Source organism: Mirounga angustirostris, unplaced genomic scaffold (assembly GCF_029215605.1).
Source record: "Mirounga angustirostris isolate CCGP_5_RB_7025 unplaced genomic scaffold, mMirAng1.0.hap1 SCAF_10, whole genome shotgun sequence".
Taxonomy (NCBI): domain Eukaryota; kingdom Metazoa; phylum Chordata; class Mammalia; order Carnivora; family Phocidae; genus Mirounga; species Mirounga angustirostris.
In genome coordinates, this window is record NW_026991718.1 from 68,580,499 (window position 1) to 68,600,996 (window position 20,498).

A 20,498-nucleotide genomic window follows, 5' to 3' on the forward strand; every position below is an offset into this window, starting at 1 on the left:
AGCTTGGCCTTGCAGAGGGAGAGAGGAAAGAAGAGGAGCTGTTGTGACATCTAACAGCTTTTGGCTATTCCACAGCTTCTGGGTTCGAACCCTACTGTTGGGGAGGGGAAAAAGAGAAGTAAAATCCATCCTGTGAGGCCATGCATAAGGAATTCTGCGTTGGCTACAGTGGTTCAGGAAGTCCATGATATGACAAGAAGCAGGCCTTTGAAGCTACTCGGGGGTTAAGTGGTGCCGTAAAGAGGCAAGGAACCTGTCTCTTCCTTCCGGTTTGGGACACCACATCTGGCGGAGAAACACTTGAGGTATCCAAGGATCCTGGTTCATTGCTGGCTTTCTTGTACTTCCCTGAAAAGTATTCTGAACAGACTCTATCTGCTTCGCTTTTGCCCGGTACCACTGATGGTACCTGGCAGAAAATAGTATTTGAGGAGTGAAGCCTCTCTTGACACCACTGATGCCCTTGAACTAGGTCATCGGACTCAAATGGATAAGTGACTTCCCTTGACCTTCTGTTAACGCCTTTTCCAGAACGTTGCTTCCACAGTGTATCCTCCCTTTGGTCTGGAAGATCTGCTGCTGCCCTGTACCACTGGGGTCTACGTTTTCCAGTTGGGAGGGGACTATCGGGAGAGAGGGAGGGGTTGCTGGAAGAAGAAGAAGAAAAAAAGAGCTAGACAAAGGAGGGTGCATCCCTCCCCCTCCTGCCCACCCCTTCACCCTACTTGTTTCCGGACCCTTATTTCTACATCACGGTGTCCAGGACCATTTTGACCCTGTCGGCCCCGGCACCCCCCCGCCGCACCCCAGCCCCGAGCATGGGGACGGCGCTTCTCCAGCGCGGGGGCTGCTTTCTCCTGTGCCTCTCGCTGCTGCTCCTGGGCTGCTGGGCAGAGCTGGGCAGCGGGCTGGAGTTCCCGGGCGCTGAGGGCCAGTGGACGCGCTTCCCCAAGTGGAACGCCTGCTGCGAGAGCGAGATGAGCTTCCAGCTCAAGACGCGCAGCGCGCGCGGCCTCGTGCTCTACTTCGACGACGAGGGCTTCTGCGACTTCCTGGAGCTCATTCTGACGCGCGGCGGCCGCCTGCAGCTCAGCTTCTCCATCTTCTGCGCGGAGCCCGCCACGCTCCTGGCTGACACGCCGGTCAACGACGGCGCGTGGCACAACGTGCGTATCCGCCGGCAGTTCCGCAACACCACGCTCTTCATCGACCAGGTGGAGGCCAAGTGGGTGGAGGTCAAGTCCAAGCGCAGGGACATGACGGTGTTCAGCGGCCTCTTTGTGGGCGGGCTGCCCCCGGAACTGCGCGCTGCGGCGCTCAAGCTGACGCGGGCCTCTGTGAGGGAGCGAGAGCCCTTCCGAGGGTGGATTCGCGACGTGAGGGTCAACTCCTCCCAGGCCCTGCCGGTGGACAGCGGCGAGGTGAAGCTGGACGACGAGCAGCCCAACAGCGGTGGGGGGAGCCCGTGCGAGGCGGGTGAGGAGGGCGAGGGCGGGGTGTGCCTCAACGGAGGCGTGTGCTCCGTGGTGGACGACCAGGCGGTGTGCGACTGCTCGCGAACCGGCTTCCGCGGCAAGGACTGCAGCCAAGGTAAGGCCCGACGCCTGACTCACCGGGCGCCTCGGCCTGGGCAGGGCGCGGGGAGGCAGGGCGAGGCCGGCGGGGCGGCCGGTGCATGGGGTCTTCCTCCTCTGGACCGTGTGTTTCAGCTGCTTTCGAGGGGAAGACCTGTGGGGGGCGTCTCTGCCTTGTCACCCGCCACAGCTCCTCTTCGTGGTTGGGCAGCACCGTTTCCAGGTTCAGTTCTCTCCTGGGAACCCTCGGTGCCAACTCCGCTTACTTCCAGGCGGCGAGGAGGATGACCTCTCCTCTTCAGATTCCCCGGGTTCTTTGTCAGGCTGCTCCCTAACTTCACTGGGCCATGGCCCGCCTGAATAACCGCTGTGCTTTCCTCTACCACCTCTAAGTCTGTAAAATACACAGATGTTTCCCCTAAGATGCAGACAAGCATCTAGAAGATTGGGCGCACATTTGGTGGAGAAGGAAGTGCGGGAGAGGTTCGCTATGGTTGAGAGTCTCCCCGTTTGTTATTCGTGGTAAAGGACAGACGGGGAACAGGATTCATAGGAACTGCTTTGCCTTTTATAAATAAAGTATAAGGTCCTGCTCCTGGTTGTGGAAAAAGGGGGCCATGGGATTAGAAGGAGAAGGGTTCTTGGAATTAATGTTATTTTCTGTGGTTATGTCCAAGTCCAACATTTGTCAGCTTAGGAAAAATTATGTGATTTTTCTGTGATTTCTTGAAGTGGAAGACAGGTCAGCTAATATTTAGAAATGTTAGAGATCAAATAACATATTTCTTAATTAGCAAATGTCTTGGGAAGATAAATAACACAGAAATTTAGACGTTGTTGGACTGGGAATCTTCTGTAGGCTAATAAACAGGGGATGCATATGAAGGATTGCAAGAGATTTCTCTGAGTACATTTAGCTAATGATATTTATCTGAGCAGTGGAGGCTAACCTGTAATTTCTGTTGTTTTTAAGGATTGAAAGTGTGGAATGAAAAAAAAATCATACCTAAGTTTTATTTTCTCCCCTTAATAAATAAAATTCAGTCATTCATGTGTCTCCAATATTGCTACATGGCAATGACCAAGGAAAAATATTGTATAAATACCGAAAAGCCTATGAGCAGAAAGTGACTGATATGAAAAAGATGAGGCATGGATCTGTGGCTGAGCGGAGAGGTGTCAGGGTTTAAAGTAGATAGCGTATGGGTCAAATCAAGACAGCACAGGATAAATGACATTTACAGCTGCAAATGTTTTTTAAAAGATGAATTATTAAATCTGATTTTGAAAGCTGTGAGGACAAAAGCTCAATGTGTGGCTGAATTTTATTGTATAATGTCTCCTTTTTTTTTTTGCTGACACTGCTAAGAGGAACTAGCCCTTGTAAATCTTATTAGACTTGGCAGTTCTCTCTCATCTGACTTGAAGAGAAATGAAGACTTGATAAAATTTGTAATTGTTTAAATAGCAAAGGGAGTTTGTTAGGAAGAAAAAAGCTGGTCAGAGGGAAAGAAGAGTTCTGTAGCCTTTATGGGTTTATGGAAAAAAAGTAAAGGGTTATTTTATTATTCTCTCCCTTCATGAAGGTTTTTGTTTTCATTATGTTTTGGCTTAAGTAATTATAGAAGACTGTCTTCCATGGCCTATACTACACTTCAGCTTGGCCAGTAAATTTCCATGGATTTAGTACCAGGCTTTATAGTTAGGTTTTACCAAAATAAAACAGGACATGTTTTTCCTCTCCCATATCTAATTTAATTGTAAATCTTGAATGAAATATCAGGTACATATGATGATTTGCTATATTATAATTTGGAACTCCATACCTCTGCACTGATTAATAGAAATACATTTTTAAAAATGAACATTATTTTATGGGAAAAATTGCTCTACGTATCCCAATGCCACTTTAAAATACAGAGCAGACAATTTAATGAAGGACACATGAGATATAACTTCCTTCCTTAAATTAGGAAACAAATATGACACAATGACAGCTTGTTCTGTGTGGGAGGTGTTTTAAATTAAAATTTTTATTTTCTTGTGCATTTTAAATGTAGGGATCCAGGGATCATGCATAATCAGGAACACTTAAGAGTGGAGAAAGCATGGCAAAAGTAATATGTTGAAGAGAAGCAGAATTAGATGTTTCTGAAATGCATTTTATTTTGCCAGTGGATAGGCTCTTTCCATAAGAGGAAGAATTTGGAATTACCAAGATACATAATTGAACAATATAGTACCTGATGCTTAAGGTAATTCAATTCGGAAAAGAAAATCCATCAGGATGGTTCTGGAGCATTGATTCGTTTTGAAAATTTGATCTGAAAACGGAGTGCAAAGATCATCACTAGTCATGAAAGGAAAACAAAAGGCTGGATTCTTTTGATTATCACAGAAATGGGAGATGGAGTGATAAAGGCAGAGTCGATCTGCCCAGAAGGATGGGCTCCAGTTTCTGTATTTTCTCTATTTCATATGTGTCAAGTGACTGTTAAATAATTGAGAATGGATGCCTCTCCCAACACCAATCATGTATTGATGGCCAGGGATAGATGGTTTCTGTTCAGATGAAGTATGAGCAGAGCCCTGCCTCTGGCCAGTATTTACACTGAATGTCACATTCTTTTTAAAAACTAATTTAAAAACAAATCCACATTCATTAGAGAAAATTTAGGAAAAAAAATTAACAGCAAACATTAAACAAGATTCAAATTACATCTAGTTCTAACCACAATTTCTTTTTTAACTTAATAAAGTCTAATATTATTTAGTTGCCTTCATATTAAAAATACAGTAAGAACTACTAAAAAAGACAATAATCATATTCTTTCTCTATTTATTTTTCTGGCCCAGAATGTCTTGCAACAACTTCTGCATCTATGGTTTTCTAGAATATTTTTATTTAATGAGCTCAGATTCATCCTTACTGTAATTTATTCAAGCCTAGCAAGTTTTATTTATTTATTTGTTTGTTTGTTTATTTATGTAGTGATGGCAGTAGAACACAAGAAAGGTTATGTGTCATGACCAGGTTAGTGGCAGAACTCACACAAAAGTGCAGGCACTCTCATTCTCGAGCCCTGTATTATCTTTTCCCGCTGAATAAGATTTCCATTTTACGAGTATGGATATTTTTTCAGGTTCAGGCATTATTCAAGAGAAAAAAATTATGTATAAATGGCTGATGCAATAGGACTAACCTATGTATCACTTAAGTTCTTTGACCCTGAAAATGAGCCTCAGAACTTCAGTATCCAAGAATGTCATCTTTCCTGAATGATGGATGCTTATGAGGTACATAGCTTTTTCAGTGAATCGTACTCATCTAAGTGCCCCAGGACCATTATTATTTAATAAGTTTCTACTGAAGAGGACTAATAGTTTCTTAGCAGCTTAAAAGAATTAGTGAATTCCATGGCTGCCCAGCTTAAAAATGAGAATAAAAGGCTGATCAATGAGAAGGGAAGTTATACTTTTAAAAATGATATCCAGGTTTCATGCATTTTAGGGTCACATATTAAAATTTCATACTAGACTCTGGAGTGCCACTTTTATTTACTTTCTCTATGTAAATGACCATAAACACATACTCTTACAATGGCTAATTACTAAATATTACTAAACATGGTAGTGTGATAGATGTCACTTAACAAAGCCCATGCTTTCTATGACTTTACTAATGTGACCAGATAAAGAACCATATTCACCTCGTCATTTCTACATTTATTTTTTATTCAACAAATACTGATTGAATGCTTTGTATGTGTCCGAGTAGCAGGCTCAGGTAAAAAAAATGGTGAGTAAACTCTCAGAAATACTTCCTACCTTGCTAGACCTTGCATTCCAATGAGGAGACATAGTTATTTAAAAATAAATGGAAACTTAAAATGGTGGTATGTATTCTGGAGGACAGATACATGGTATTGTGAGAACTTAAAATAGTGTGAACTAACCTAATCAAAAAAGGTTTCCCTGAAGATTGAGGTTTAAAATCTGAGAGATGAGGAGTTAACCATGTAAATGCAGAGGAGAAATACTAGGTACAAAAGCCTGGTATAGGAGTGTCCTGGCATATTCAAGCAACTGAGAGAAGACCCTTGAGTATGGAGCTCATAGAGGAGTAGGGCCAGGTCTTTTGGGGCCTTCTAGACCATATCAAGGATTTGAATCTTTATGGTAAAAGTGATGGAAAAATAATGGAAGGAGTTTAGTGTGGAAGGTGGGGAGGAGGGAGCCATTATCAAATTTATATTTCAAAAATGTCACTCTGGCTACTGTGTAGGGAACACATTGATAGGGGGCCAGAGTAAAAGAGAAAACATTAATTTCTGTCAGTCAGCAGAATTAGTTTAAGCACCCACTGTAAGCTGTAGACCGAACGAGGGGGACATAGCGAAAAACAAGATTCTTTAAGGAACTTAGAATCTTTGTCAGGTTGGTTATATATAGAAATCTAAGGCCATTCATTGTTAGGAACACTTGGTTCCATCTGTAAAATGTATCAGAACCCTTTCTGTGGATTATCATGTGGTTTCCTCAGATAAGCCTAGCAAATCTATAGGCTTCTTGAGCCCATTGGCAATGAATGTCATTCTATGTTGTATCCTTCAAGAACCTTGCTCAACATGCCTTTCTTGTGACAGTATATATTGGTTGATTGAGTCTAGGCTTTCGATATTTTAACTGCTGCAATAAAGAAAAATATTACGTAGGTACTTAATTTTTTATTTATTCTATTTGATAATTTTTATTAAGAAAGCCTTTAACACAAAAGCATTTGTAAAAACTATCACCCTCCATATAAACTAATACATGTATTCATCTCAATCCTATACTTAAATAGTGATGCTTACTGTATTTATTCCAGTGTGTAGATAGAGATATCTAATGGACCTGTCCTATTTATGATTTGTCTTTGAGGCTCTCCTATAAGTTAAAGTTATTTACATGTATCTGCAGAGAAGCTAGGTAATATATTCGAGCTTTAAAAGCTTAAGACATTCCTATAGTTATTATAAACAGATCATGTTTTTAGCATAAATTTACATATATGCCAGTGAAATCATGTTCCAGTTTTGGATACCTTTAGATGAAATGTGATAATAAACTGATAAAAAATAAGAAAGGACTAATACTATATAATATTTATGTTATTCTTAGCTGTATTGTGAGAATCAGCACCCTGAGCTACACTGGTTCCTGAAAAACAGTCACTGACCACATTCTGTATTCTTTTCTCAATAAACATTTGGTGGCCATACTGCATGCAGGGTTAACTCCTATAAATATTCACTGAAAATTAAGTATCATAGATACTTATGCTTTGTTTTATTCTGGAGATATAAAGCTGCTGTTTGAACTTTCTTTGCAAACTTTTTTTGATAAGTGCACACGTGTATTTGATATAATTCAGAATAAATCATTTTTGCACTCTAAAAGTTTTGAGTTCATGCTCACTTGAACACATATTCTAAAAGTTTGGAGTTTGTTGTACAAAACAATATTATGCAAACCTCATATACTTTTTTCTTGTGCACTTATGTATAATTTTATGGCTCAGTCCCTTTTCCATTACTCAAAACACAGGACTTGGTAAATTTCTTGGTCTTTGCTAAATAGTAAGTCTTAAAATGTCCCACTTAGGTTTTGGGAAAAAAAAAGTTTTTTGGCTACTTGTATCAGAGCTCTTCAGAAATTGCATGGCTTTTTTTTTGTTGGTTTTGTTTTGTTTTCTTCTCTTAAGCATAGATCCCATGTGTTTCTACTGGAACATGGGAATGGGTGCAGTGCTCTCTCAGATTCTTTTCTTGCCATGTTATTTACACAATGTGTGTAAACAGAATGTGGTAAGGTGTTTGAACAACTAAATTCCAGATGTGGCATTGCCTCTAAATCACTGTTAAAAGTAGAGTAAGATCACTAATGTTCTGTATTTCAGTTTTCGAGTTTGTAAATTGAGAAACACATAATCAGGCAACTAATATATCGCGACCTTCTGCTAACCTATTTCAGATTATGAGTAGTTAATAGGGGTAAACTCCCAGAAAAACATGAACTTTGGAAAGAAATATCTAATGGCAGCAGGGTAGATGGCTCTAAAGTGTTGTAAATGTTAATAGTGGAAATGTTAAACATGTTTCTATAAATCTATGTTGGGGTCATTTTAGATGAAGTTTATATCATTTATATCCAATAGTATATATAAGATTTGTTAGAGTTTTCTTATTACACAGTGATACCTTGGTACAGACAACCTGAGTAAAGAGGGCATTTGTTACCTTGTTCTTTCTTTGTAAAATCTGAACAAATGAAATAAATAAGGCAGCAGCTAAATGAGTGCATATTACATGATTCTATTTATATGAAGTTCAAAACAGATACAGCTGATCTATGATGATAAAGTTCAGAATGGGGTTACCTTTTAGTGGTATTGACTAATAGAGGGCACTGTGGAACCTTTCACATGATCTGGGTGATGTTTATATGGGTATATATATTTGTAAAGATTCACTGAACTGTATATACACTAAAGATTTACATACATAAAGTATCTATACATAAGTATGTACACATAAGATACTTTATATATGCTCTACTTTAAAAAAAATCCTTCAGATTATAAAAGAATGATGCTCAATGAATACATGTAGTGTGTACCTATTCATACCCTAAATACATATGAAAATGCACTTTATGAAGGAATTCTTAATGGAAATCTGTACTTTAAAATAGTAGGCAAAAGAGTCAAATATTTGTAACATTCTAGAAAGCAAGTATATGTATATATGAGTAAATTTTAAGGGTAAGGGGAGTATTCTGTTTTAAACAGCGGTACACCTTTTAATTTGTTTCCAATTTCTTGTGCCTTTTGTAATAGAGATAACACATAGATAAAATAGAGATAACACAGATAAAATTTGCAACTATTGAACTAAAGTCCTACCAACACATTCAAGCAATGTAAGTTTTCCAATTAGGATGATTCAGTTACTGGAATTTTAAGTGATTGAATGATGAGTATGTTGTAAGAGCTCAATAATTTGAATGATTGTTGGGATATTGGAAAAAAAATTACCAGTCTAACCATAACTCTCATAATATTCTCTAAATCTACAAATATACGTGATTTCTCCCCCCAAAATATTAGGCATAAAATTATTTCAAAAGGTGCACTAGATGTCCCTCCTTTCTTGGTGCCATAAGCATCTTTTGTGTTTGAATACAATTTGAAATTATTCTGTTTAGAATCATAAGTTATTATAATTATCATTTAGTGCTTACTGAGTGAAAAGCATTGTACAGTATGCTTTGTCCGTCTTAGCTTTATTTATTTCTATAACATCCTACTTGATAGGTTTTATAAAATTCCCATTTTACAGAGGAGAAAATTGTGGATTAGAAAAGCTGCCTTGCCAAAAGTCCCATAGCTCAATGGCAGAGCTGAAATCTGAGCCCAGGTGTGTCCATTGCCCCAGCAGGCAACTCTGTCCATTATATGACATGTGTGTTTCACTTAATAAACAGCTAGTGGATGCTGGGAATTTGTTCTTGAGTTGTCAGTTTGCTGCTGATATGAATGGCTGACTTATAATAAAGCCTTCAGAATTGAAGATTGTGGCAGACCCTTACATTTAGTGCCATTTCCTAATGTCATGATAATAAAGAAACAGAATAGCTTGTCAGAATGCATTGCACTTTGTTTCTATAACACTTGCTTATTTGCTGCTTTTGTTGACCTTCTATTAATATTATGCTTAAAGGGTTGATTTTACTTTAATGTAACTAGAAGTAAAGCCCTAGTATATTGCATCTGAAGAATTACAGTTCTTAATCTCCTGAATGAAAATACTTAGTTTTCACAAAACAAGCAACACAGAATTTACATCCGCTTTAGAGTCTGGGAGATAACATTATTGAAATTATCAAAATCCATGGTGATATAGGACAAGTACAAAGATCTATCCCCATCACATAAGTAGACACTTAAACTTGCTGAATTAGAACATGGTTCTGCTGAAGGTTTAGATGATGGTACACTGGGCACTTAATTGAAATTATATAATGAGAAGGTAGTGTCTCTTTTTGGATGAGTTTGGCTTCCCAGCACATTGCCTAAAACTGAATTCAAGAGCGGTTCTTAGAGTTAAAAAGATGTATTCCCTAAGCTCTTTCTGGTATATATGAGATGCTATTATTGGAAAGAAGTGGGAGGAGAACAAGTCTGACCTGGCAAGCCAAAGTGCTGACCTGGACTCTTGTCTAGTAACTTATGCTCAAAAATGTCTGGACTGTAATTAGAAATACACTGACGCCACATTACAGGAACCAGTGTGACTCCAAATGGCATTTTCTTAGGTTGGTCCCCAGGAGGGACCTCGTGGTCCAAAAGTTAGAGGAGGGGCTGCCAAGAAGAACAGTTGCTTCACGAGCACCCTAACATCAGGCGGGGCTTTCTACATTTAATTATAGACATAATGAATTCTGTGTGGATGACATTCCATAACAGAAACAACACTGATCACAGTTGAGGAGCTGCTGTTGTGGGTGACCTAACAAGACCGGGTGTTGTACGTGGAACCAGCTAAGTTTAAGTGTTACTCAGACATTGCTGGATTCAGCAGGATGAACTGCCCCAGCCCAGCAGAGGCAGGGAAATTAAAGACTCATGTTTTTCTTCTAAGTAATGATATTTCCCTATAATTAAGGGGAATTGCTGCCATAGGGAAGATACTCCTTTTCAGCTTAGACTCCTTATCTGAATGCAGCACTGATTTTTTTTTTCCAGCAAATAATGGGATTATTTATTTAAAATTGTTACATATGAAGCATAAGGGACTAAATTTATACAACTGAAAACACTGTAAAAATAGGAAGTAATATACTGTACTTCATGATCCAAACGCACAAGTAAATGTTTAAGACAATACTTTTATGAACCCCTATTTTAAAGATTGGGTCAACTTCCTGTGGCATAGAGTACTAAGATTTTTAAAGTGGTGAAAACATGTACTTCTCATATATAAATGATTGTGTGTATGTGTATAAGCACAGAGATATATACAAAAATATGACATATATAAGAAAATTATATAATAGAAGCAGAGAAGGATTTTTTAAAGTCCTTGAAATCATGTTAAAATAAAATCTTCACAAATACATTGGTGAAACATGTCATTAAAATATAATGTCTTTGACTTAAAATAGTTTATGTAATATATATTTTTTTCTACACAAGACCTTAGAAACCTAAAAAGTCTATGCTTATAGTAAGACAAATGACCTTCCGTGATCAGGCATGGGATTCGAGATTTTGAAGTTTCTACAAAGTACCATTTTCATATTATTGATTGACAACATCCTAACTATTCCTGGGGGTTATATGAAAATCTAACCATATTAAGTCTTGCTCTAAGATTGTTCTGACAGTTACCAAGAGTAATTGCTTTGATGGAACTTTAACTATCATTATTAAATAATTATAGTTATTATTTAACTATTTATTGGAATGAGACATAATTACATTCAAACACATGGAAAAAATTAGGCTAATATTAACCAACTGAGCCACCCAGGCGCCCCCAAAAATTAGGCTAATATTAATAATGACATTTAAAAACTTTTATCCGTAAGAAAACTAGGGGGTTAAACTTATTTAATGAGCTCCCAGTGCGTTCAAAATAAGCCAACCACCACAGGGATATTTTGAAAGAGGGATTTAGGTAAAAAAAAAAAAAAAAAAATAGCTCCCAAATTTCTTTTACCAGAGTAGTTGGAGTATCTATAAGAATTTTAGTTTTTAATATTTAAAGGAATCATGTGTAAGTTTCAGAACATGCCTTGATGGTCAGTTTCTATCATTATATAAGAATTTTTGGATGCATACATCATTAATTTTCTCTTCCTCTGGCCACTTCAACCTTTGTTTAGATTAGAATGGTAGAATTAAAATAATATGGCTTTTCTGTTTCTATCACAGTTTCTATTTTTTGGCTTCAAATAACATTTAAAGTTGTTTTTTTATTGTTGCTGATTTTTTTTTCACTTGAATTTCATCCATTGTTTACTCTTCTACTCTCGACATTGATTTCCTTCGTAAAAACACAGGGAGAGGTAGAGCTTCAAGAATTAGAGTAACTCTTCATCTGGGAATGGCACTCCTCTATGACTGTTAGCTGAGAGCTATGCGCTTTCCCAGAGGTCATTAGAAATAAAGAATGATGGGCACCTCCCCTTCCCCTAGACCCAAGATGTTATCCATCCTGGACAAAGTCCTTATTTGTATGACACAGAAAATGCTGTGTTTCATCCTCAATAGAAGCAATAAAGATTTGGATTGGGGCCAAATATACAATCCTGTAGTGTCTTCCGCCCACAAGGGATGGAGGATGGAAGGATGATGAGGCCTCAGGGAAGCTGTGGAGCTTAAGATGTGTAATAATTGAGAAAATGAGGCTGAAGACTGAAAGAGGAACAGGAAATAGGAGAAAAGAAGATGATTGGGGGAGAAAATGAGTGCTGGAGAAGGTAAATTGAGAGAGAGAGAGAACAGAATTTGAAACAACCAGAACACTAAGAACTGGTGGATTAAAATAAGAAAAATCACACACCTGGTTAGTGGAAGAGGGGACTAGAACATGAATTTCTTGACTTCTAGCCCTAAGACTGCACTGGAGAGCTAAGAGGAAGAAAAAGACAGGACAAATACATTATCATCTAAAATTTTAGTCACATAAAATAGAATCATTCTTTAGTAGGTTCTGACAGTATGTCATTGGACTTTGTCCTACTAACAACAGGAACAGCAATAGCAAAACCCTGCATAACTTATACCCTGTGCCAGGCACTATTTTAAGCTCTTTATACATACTAATTCATTTAATCCTCCCACAACCCTATAAAGTGGGTGTGATTTCCCCCAATTTACAGCTGAGAAAACCGAGGCACAGAGAGATTTTTAAAATTACTCAGTTCACATCCTGGGAAATTGCAAAGCTGGCCTTCATACCAAGGCTTTGAGACCTCCTGAGGACATGCCCTGAACTTGCAGTTCCTTCTTTTTTAATAATAACTGAATGTACATCCTCCGCACTCTCTTTCACGTACGAGAATCTGCCCTGTGTCTAAACAGTGCCTGTACAAACTAATGCAATTTCATTTTCTCTCCCTCTCAGTATTCCATCTAAACGTTTAATAACTTTTCCTGGGCAGAATTTCTTCTTTAAATTTAATGAAAATCCTTTCTCTGCTGACATAAATTAATTTCTTCTTGTTATGTCCTCAGTGGAAATAAAATTCATGTAGTCAATATCCCCTTGAATTATCTTTATCTGCTTAAGAGAAAGAGTGCTGTCTTCACTGAACTAAAAGTGTTTTAGATCCCCCTTCTGTGAAACTGATCTGACATTCAGCCTCCTTGCCCTAATAGCCACCTGCTTTATTTATGCTACTCACTGCTTCCTCCCCTCATTAATGCTCTCCCAATGCTTAGTTCCTCAGACCTGGGACAGCCCTCCCCTCCGTTCATCACATGCTGCACTTTCAGTGACTCCCTAACCTTTCTTTTTGCTCCTATCTGGCTTACTAATTTCCCATTATATCTTGAAAATATCAAGATATGTATATATATATCTTGGGCAGAGGCTTTCTAAAGTCCTTAGTAGGTGGTGGTTATTTGGCAATTTAAAAAAAACCTGCCTCTTACTAGTGTCTGTAGATCAGGCAGTCTAGAGTTGTGTAAAGGGAAAAGTCTTGATAGCATTGCATTTGTTAGCAGGAAAAGTAGGCCAGAAAAATATGAGTTGACAAACAGAAAAAAGAATTTGGACTAAAGAGAACTGGCAGCGGTTGTCTCGTCCACAGAGGACTACGCAGTGGAAATGGATTTGAACAAGAGTGTGTTGATTTAGGCCTAAGGAAAGAGAAGACAGCATTTGCTTGTAATTCTAGTATAAATGTGAGAGCAGGCTAGCAGAAGTGATGGGTGAATCTCTATTCCTGGAGATCCTTAATAATAGCTTAGATACACAACTGCCAGTTTTAAATTGCTTAGGATTTCCCTTTTTCTGGTCAGAGGCTTGGACTAAATGGCCTTCAGAATACATTTTCAGCTCTTATATCAGTTATGTAAATAATCAAACTTTTGGGAAAACATTTAACACACAAATTTCTCAAATATGAGATGGAAATAGCCCCAAACAGTCCTCCCCCCACAAAAAAATAAGCCCAAATTATCCACTGGCGGGGGGAAAAAAAGCAAGCAAACAGAAAAAACTGCTTTAAAAAGTATCTGAAGTTATAATTCACAGGTGCATTTGGATAAAATATGGCATCAACTGCCACAAGAGAAGTTAGTTCATGAATTACTTCCCAGTTGCCTTAACTTGCTGTTGCTGCACATAGGTGTCTCTGGAATGCACTCTGGGCAAGTTCTTTGCCCACATATTTGTGCTTGCCTTGAGCCAGCTGCCCTTGTCGTCCTCTTTGCACAACGGACTGCCCCAGTTTCATGTTTCCTTGAATGTGTTGGAGCTCCAGTTACAGCCTCTGCCTGTGTCTCAACTCAGTTCACACTTCTGCTTGTTCATTGTGCCTTCTCTAGGGTTTCCTCCCCAAGCTGAACCCAGCCCCACCAGGTGTGGCGCTCCTGCCCTGCTGCCCAAGTTTGGGCAGCATGGCCACGTGATGCCCTCCTGTATCTGTCCTTTTCTATTCTGTGTCAGTTGCGCTTTCTCTGGGAAACATAGCTTTGGACGGAAGGGGTTTTGGCACTGGTGTGAATTCTTCCTGGAGGAAAATGGGATGAGAAGGTTGAAAATAATTTTTTATTTAAAAACAAAACAAAGAAAATAAAACCAAAATAACCACAACATTAAAAAACACTTATTCATGGGTACTCTGTAATGTGTATGGTTTCTCAGTACAACAGGTTACACAAACCAGAAATCTAGTCTCATCTTTGAGTCCTGTGTTTTTTGCCCATTCATCATTTCCAAACCACTTACTAAAGCTGTTCTACACACCATGAGACCTTAGCACCTATGTAGTAGTAGTTCCCATCTGTGTTCTCAGTGCTCTCGAAGACAAAATTTGGAAGCACAAATGAAAGTGTTGAAACCTAAATACAGGTATAAAATATTCAGGGATCAAAAATATGATCTGGTGATTAACATAACAATAAATTAAAAAAACTTACTATCAATCACAATGTACGAAGACCTATAATAGGGTGCACATGTGTACCATTTAGTGATATCCTCAGTTGTAGTAAAAATGAGCCTTACTTTTGAAAAACCCACGTATGGTGGTGTGCCTATAAAGAGTGACAAACATGTGGATCCTTTTAAAAATTATAGTTGGAAACAAGCTGAGGGTTGCTGGAGTGGGGGGTGGGGTGGGAGGGATGGGGTGACTGGGTGATAGACACTGGGGAGGGTATGTGCTATGGTGAGCGCTGTGAGTTGTGTGAGACTGTTGAATCACAGATCTGTACCTCTGAAACAAATAATGCAATATATGTTAAGAAAAAAAAAAAGAAGAAGAAGGTAGCGGGAGGGGAAGAATGAAGCGGGGGAAATCGGAGGGGTAGACGAACCATGAGAGACGATGGACTCTGAAAAACAAACTGAGGGTTCTAGAGGGGAGGGGGGTGGGAGGATGGGTTAGCCTGGTGGTGGGTATTGAGGAGGGCACATTCTGCATGGAGCACTGGGTGTTATGCACAAACAATGAATCACGGAACACTTCATCTAAAACTAATGATGTAATGTATGGGGATTAACATAAGAATAAAAAAAAAGACATCTAAAAATTATAGTTAATGGATTGTTCACACTTTCAATTAGGTTACCATAATTTCAGATTACTCCAATCACTGGATTTTTCCATATCACAAGAAAACAGTTCGTGGTGAGTCATTAGATAGTTATAGAGGATAGGTAGAAAAAGCATCAGATTAACAAATACTTGTTTGGGCATAAACTGAACAAGGGAAACTTGTTATTTTATCTTTTGGTGAAATACTATGTTTTGCCTCACCACTGGTCTAAGAATTCAAAGGGAAGGAAGTCACGTTCTAGTGGAGCAGGCTGGCAGATACATGCCTGATTGCATGAATTTGTTGCATGAAAGCAATAAATGCTGTCACAGGTGTGAGCAGATATAGTCATGTGCTCTCAGTGACCAAGTTCACTGGATTCTACTGATACACTGTTTCAGCCTTTCCTGTTCACCCATCAGGATTGTTGTTATAATTTTTACCACTTTTCCTAATCCCAAGCACTACTCCTCATTTCCCCACCCAAAGCCATTCTTCTCTACTATTGGGATGATCCTTTAAAAATAGTATTTCTCCTTTGGCTTAAGGATTAAGGAGAAAGCACACATTCTTAAGAATGGCAAGCAAGCACTTTTTAAAATCCGTGTCTGATCTTTCCAGTCTCATTTCTTACCATTTTCTCCCAACAGAAACCTTGTGACCTAAGCCAACACTATTTGTATTATGAATAATGATTGCATTTACATGTCTTGGAGACCTTTCTGGTGCTATTCTCTCTGGACCAAAAGCCTTCTCTCCACCCTGAGTGAAATTCTACCCATCATTCTTGACTCATCTAAAAGATCTTTCTGAAATTCTCCCTGACGTTCTTCCCTGGCCCTCCTGCAGAGCAAATGTTGGCTTTGTGCAGATCTTTGTTCATATAGTATTGCACTCAACACATTTTATTATAGTTATTTAACACCCCACCATATTTCTTCATGTGATTCTAAGTCCCCGGGGAGAGCATTCATACTCCCGTTTATTACTCTATTATATAAGTAAGAGCCAGCAGACTAGCCCATAGTAGGAGCTCAATAAATGTTAGTAAATTTAATTAAGTTCAAGATTTTAAGAAGAAAATATTAAAGATAATGGTCAGAGAAAACAAATAAGCAGTTCTTTAAAAGAGAAATACAGTAAGCCAATATGTATAAGAAAAGAGGCTTGATCTTAGTAAGTAAAGCAAAATAAATTAAAATGAGGTTATTATTTCTTGCTTAGCTGATTGAAATTAAAGAGCACGATTGTACACAGTGTTGACAGAGATGTGGTAATTACAGGCACTCTTATGCTCTTGTACATCTTTGGTTGGAGTGTGAGTTACTACAGCTGTTTTTAGGAGCAATTTAACAGTAGCTATGACAATTTTAAATGTGTGTATCTTTTAACACGACAGTTCCCCTTGTAGGAATTTTTTTAACAGAACTACCTGAACAAGTCTCAGAAATGCATTATTGCTGATACATATTGCCGTTGTCTGTAATGGTGAAAACAAATAAGTGGAATCAACTCAACTATTAATTAACATGTAATTAGCTAACTAAACATTGGTAGACCCATATATAATGCCTCACAGCATAATATAAATGAGATATGTCTATATAAACTAGGATGAAATATGTTAAAATATATTGTTTCATAAACACAATCAAATTGCAAATATACATACATGTATGTATAGTACACATACAGTAGGATTGTATATATACATATATATGTATGTTTTTATGTAAAAAAAGTAAATAACTTGTAAAGATCAGATGTTTCATTGTCTTCACAGAGGGAGGAAAGAAAAAAAATCTAAATTGCTGTAAGATAAATATATTTGCAAGTACTAAAACTAGATTAACGAAGGATGTTGGTGACTCTCCATCTTGAGGGATTTTCAATAAGATTTTGAAATGTCAAACTAATAGTCCATTTCAGAAGATCAGACTCACTATATGACTTACCAAGGATTTGTATTATCACTCTAGATTGAACATTCTGTTACAGAAATAAAAACAGAATGTTCATGTTGTCAGAACAAAATATGACATTAACCTTTCAGGATATATTCTGGAAGAATATCATAAAAGAGAGAATTACAGCATTTAAATCCTATATAATTCCAAAGATTGAATGATTGATTGATTATTTATTTACTTATTTAACTTGTACCCATTTGTCAGGCTGTATGATCATTCTCCTGGCACTTAACAGAGGGGTCCTAATAAGGTGCAGGGTCTGGAAGCAGATGTAATATTTCTTCTCAGCAGAGTGATTTCTGTTAATGTTCCATTTACAATATCTCCCCCTGCCCTCACTTTCTCCAAAACAAAACTTGAGAGATGGCTGAATACGTCAGTGCTGTGTCTCAAATTGGCTTCGTAGTCAAGTGTATTATCATTCTTGTAATATTTTCTCTTCCTAATGGAACTCCTAGAAACATCTGAGAAGTTCCAAATGACTGACAAGGCTTCCCTGCTTTACTTCATACATGTGTATGTTATCAATAATTACTTAGTTGAGTCTTTAATTTGTCTAAATTTGTGCAGGCATAATGGAACCTGACAATGCAATTTTCCATTGAAAATTGTAAGTGGATGAGTAAGCTGAGCAATTCACCTCCTTCCCATTCCTTTTGTACAGATATCTTATGCTACACCAGGATGCCTATACTTTGAAAATAGCTCATCTATATGCATTCACCCATGCATATAAATTGATTTGCATGCTCATTTTGCAGCTTCCAAATATGCATTTGTTGCATAAAGTTTTTCATATCTAACCCAAAATGGGTCTTTTACATCTTCCTCAAAGATTTAGCTGGCATGAGCCAACTACACAGGCTATTCAGGTGCTTGCGCAACTAACTTTCTTTTTTTTTTTTTTTAAAGATTTTATTCATTTATTTGACAGAGAGAGACACAGCGAGAGAGGAACACAAGCAGGGGGAGTGGGAGAGGGAGAAGTAGGCTTCCCGCGGAGCAGGGAGCCCGATGAGGGGCTCGATCCCAGGACCCTGGGACCATGACCTGAGCTAAGGCAGACGCTTAACGACTGAGCCACCCAGGCGCCCCGCGCAACTAAATTTCTCTAGAAAATGCTAAAAGCCTGTAGAGGAAAGACTTAGATCTTTCCATTAGTCATAATTTCTAGCTTAGATCTGGCCTTTATGGATCACCTCCTTGAAATTATTCAGAGCAAGATTGGAATTAAGTGGCAAGAATTTATTCAGATATCCAGGTTATTTACCAATCATGATTTCAATAGGAACTAAAGATACTTGGTAGAATGATTAATTGGTGGATTGCATTTTTTTTGCTTTCCCACCAACTAGCTATGCCTTATTGGACATTGGTTTCCTTTCACTGTCTATCTCTGATTTTCCCAGTTAAAACAAAAACACAAACACAAACTAAAGTTAAAACAATAATGTGATTTACCTCCACAAAAAATCCTAATATTGTTATTAAATTAAAGGCAAATCTCTTGAAAAATATAAATATCCAAGTACACGTTTTAAAAAAGTCTAACAAAATGTTTTGTGACCGTGACCACTTATAAAGAGTTAAAATACTTCATTGAGAAATTATCATTATTTTGATGACTTTTAGTATTTACTGATGATTTTTATACACAATTTAAAATTATGTGGTATATCAAGTAAAATTAATGTATTTTTTAAATGCCTTGAGTAGCGATGTGTGAGAGGAGGAAGGGATTGATATTTACTGATTGTCTATTATATACTGGTATTGTCAATTTTATGTATGTTATCCCATTTAATTTTCACCCCTACAACTAGATTTATTATTTTTGTTTTGCATTTAGCAAAAACAGTGTCTAAGCAGCAAGGAGAGAATCTGAACATAGGCTTCAAACCCCATAGGCTTCTACAACCCCACGCTTTCTCCTCTGTGTCTTGTGTCTCCACGGTCACCACTCACAGCTTTAGAATAGCTTGTGTAGGTCCTGTGGAGTCATATATACAAATGATCAAGAGTCAACCTCCTCTTTTTGGAGACCATATAGCGTTTGAGATCCTCTTATATTTTGAGAGTATTTCTTTTATTTGGAATTTGGTTTTAGCCAATTTGACTTTCATATTTTTCTTTATTCCTCATCTCTTTTATGTATGGATGAATGTATTTCCCAACTAAATGATGTATTGCTGGCAACGGTCAAGAAGAAACCTCTAGATATGGTTTCCAAAGACTTTACAGGAAGACTATAGGCAAACCTCAACATACATATAGAGTCCCTTGTTTTTGACTCTTATTTTCTTCATCTAATCATTAATATATTCCTGATTTTGTTTTTTCCTTCCACTCTGTGAAAGAGTAATTATGTTTTCTAGTGTTTCTTTCTCTTTTAAGGCTTTATCACTCTGTGATTTTTTTTTCCTTGATATTTTGGCTTATTTTTCATCATAAAACATTCAAACGATGTACCTACTAAGATGACAAATATTGAAAAGAAGGAAATATCTCAGAAAATTTTTTTTCTAACTTCTGCAGACTACTGTTCTAAGGATTTGTTCACATTTTAGTTAAATATATTTTATGACATTTTATCTGAGAATTTACCAAGTTTAAGAAATGAAGACTTATGTAAAAATGCATTCTGTGAAAATGTTTATTTAACAGTATTACTCTTTTCTCCTTTCAGAACTCTCAGGTGTCAGTAATTCCATAAACATAAAAAAAGAGAATAATATGTAAAACACACAAAAAGGATATAGGTAAAATATGCTCTTAAGTGCGTAGTGGTTAACTATGTATTCATACTTTTCCTACACCCTTAACAATTTCCAGGTAACTTAGTTTGACTTTGGCATTTATTTCAAATTTCTTTCTTTATGACTCCTAAATAAAGTATATTCCTGGTTTTCCTGTTGTATCACCAAAACTTCTGTAAATAATTCAGAAATTATAGTGCAATACATTTTTGGCCCTCCTTAGATTCCAAAACTGATAAATGGATATTGCATCAGTTTTTCTTTGGGCAATAATTTTTTCCTTGATTTCTGTCTATGCATTCCAGAAATACTTCAGAAAACCCTAGTTTTTACTAACCCTTTGATAATGATATGAAAAATATGTCCAATTACCTATCAAAAC

The 20,498-nt window shown here is 37.7% G+C and overlaps 1 protein-coding gene across 17 annotated transcripts in view; it reads left to right on the forward strand.

Moving 5' to 3' along the window:
- The first annotated feature begins 818 nt into the window (after positions 1–818).
- The window catches only part of NRXN1 (neurexin 1), a 1,136,941-nt gene continuing 1,117,261 nt past the window's right edge, over positions 819–20,498 (forward strand). For all 17 annotated transcript variants that reach the window (XM_045885018.2, XM_045885009.2, XM_045885012.2 and 14 more), the window contains exon 1: positions 819–1,590. In XM_045885018.2, coding sequence (XP_045740974.1) covers positions 819–1,590 — 772 coding nt within the window. The remainder of the gene's footprint in view (positions 1,591–20,498) is intronic.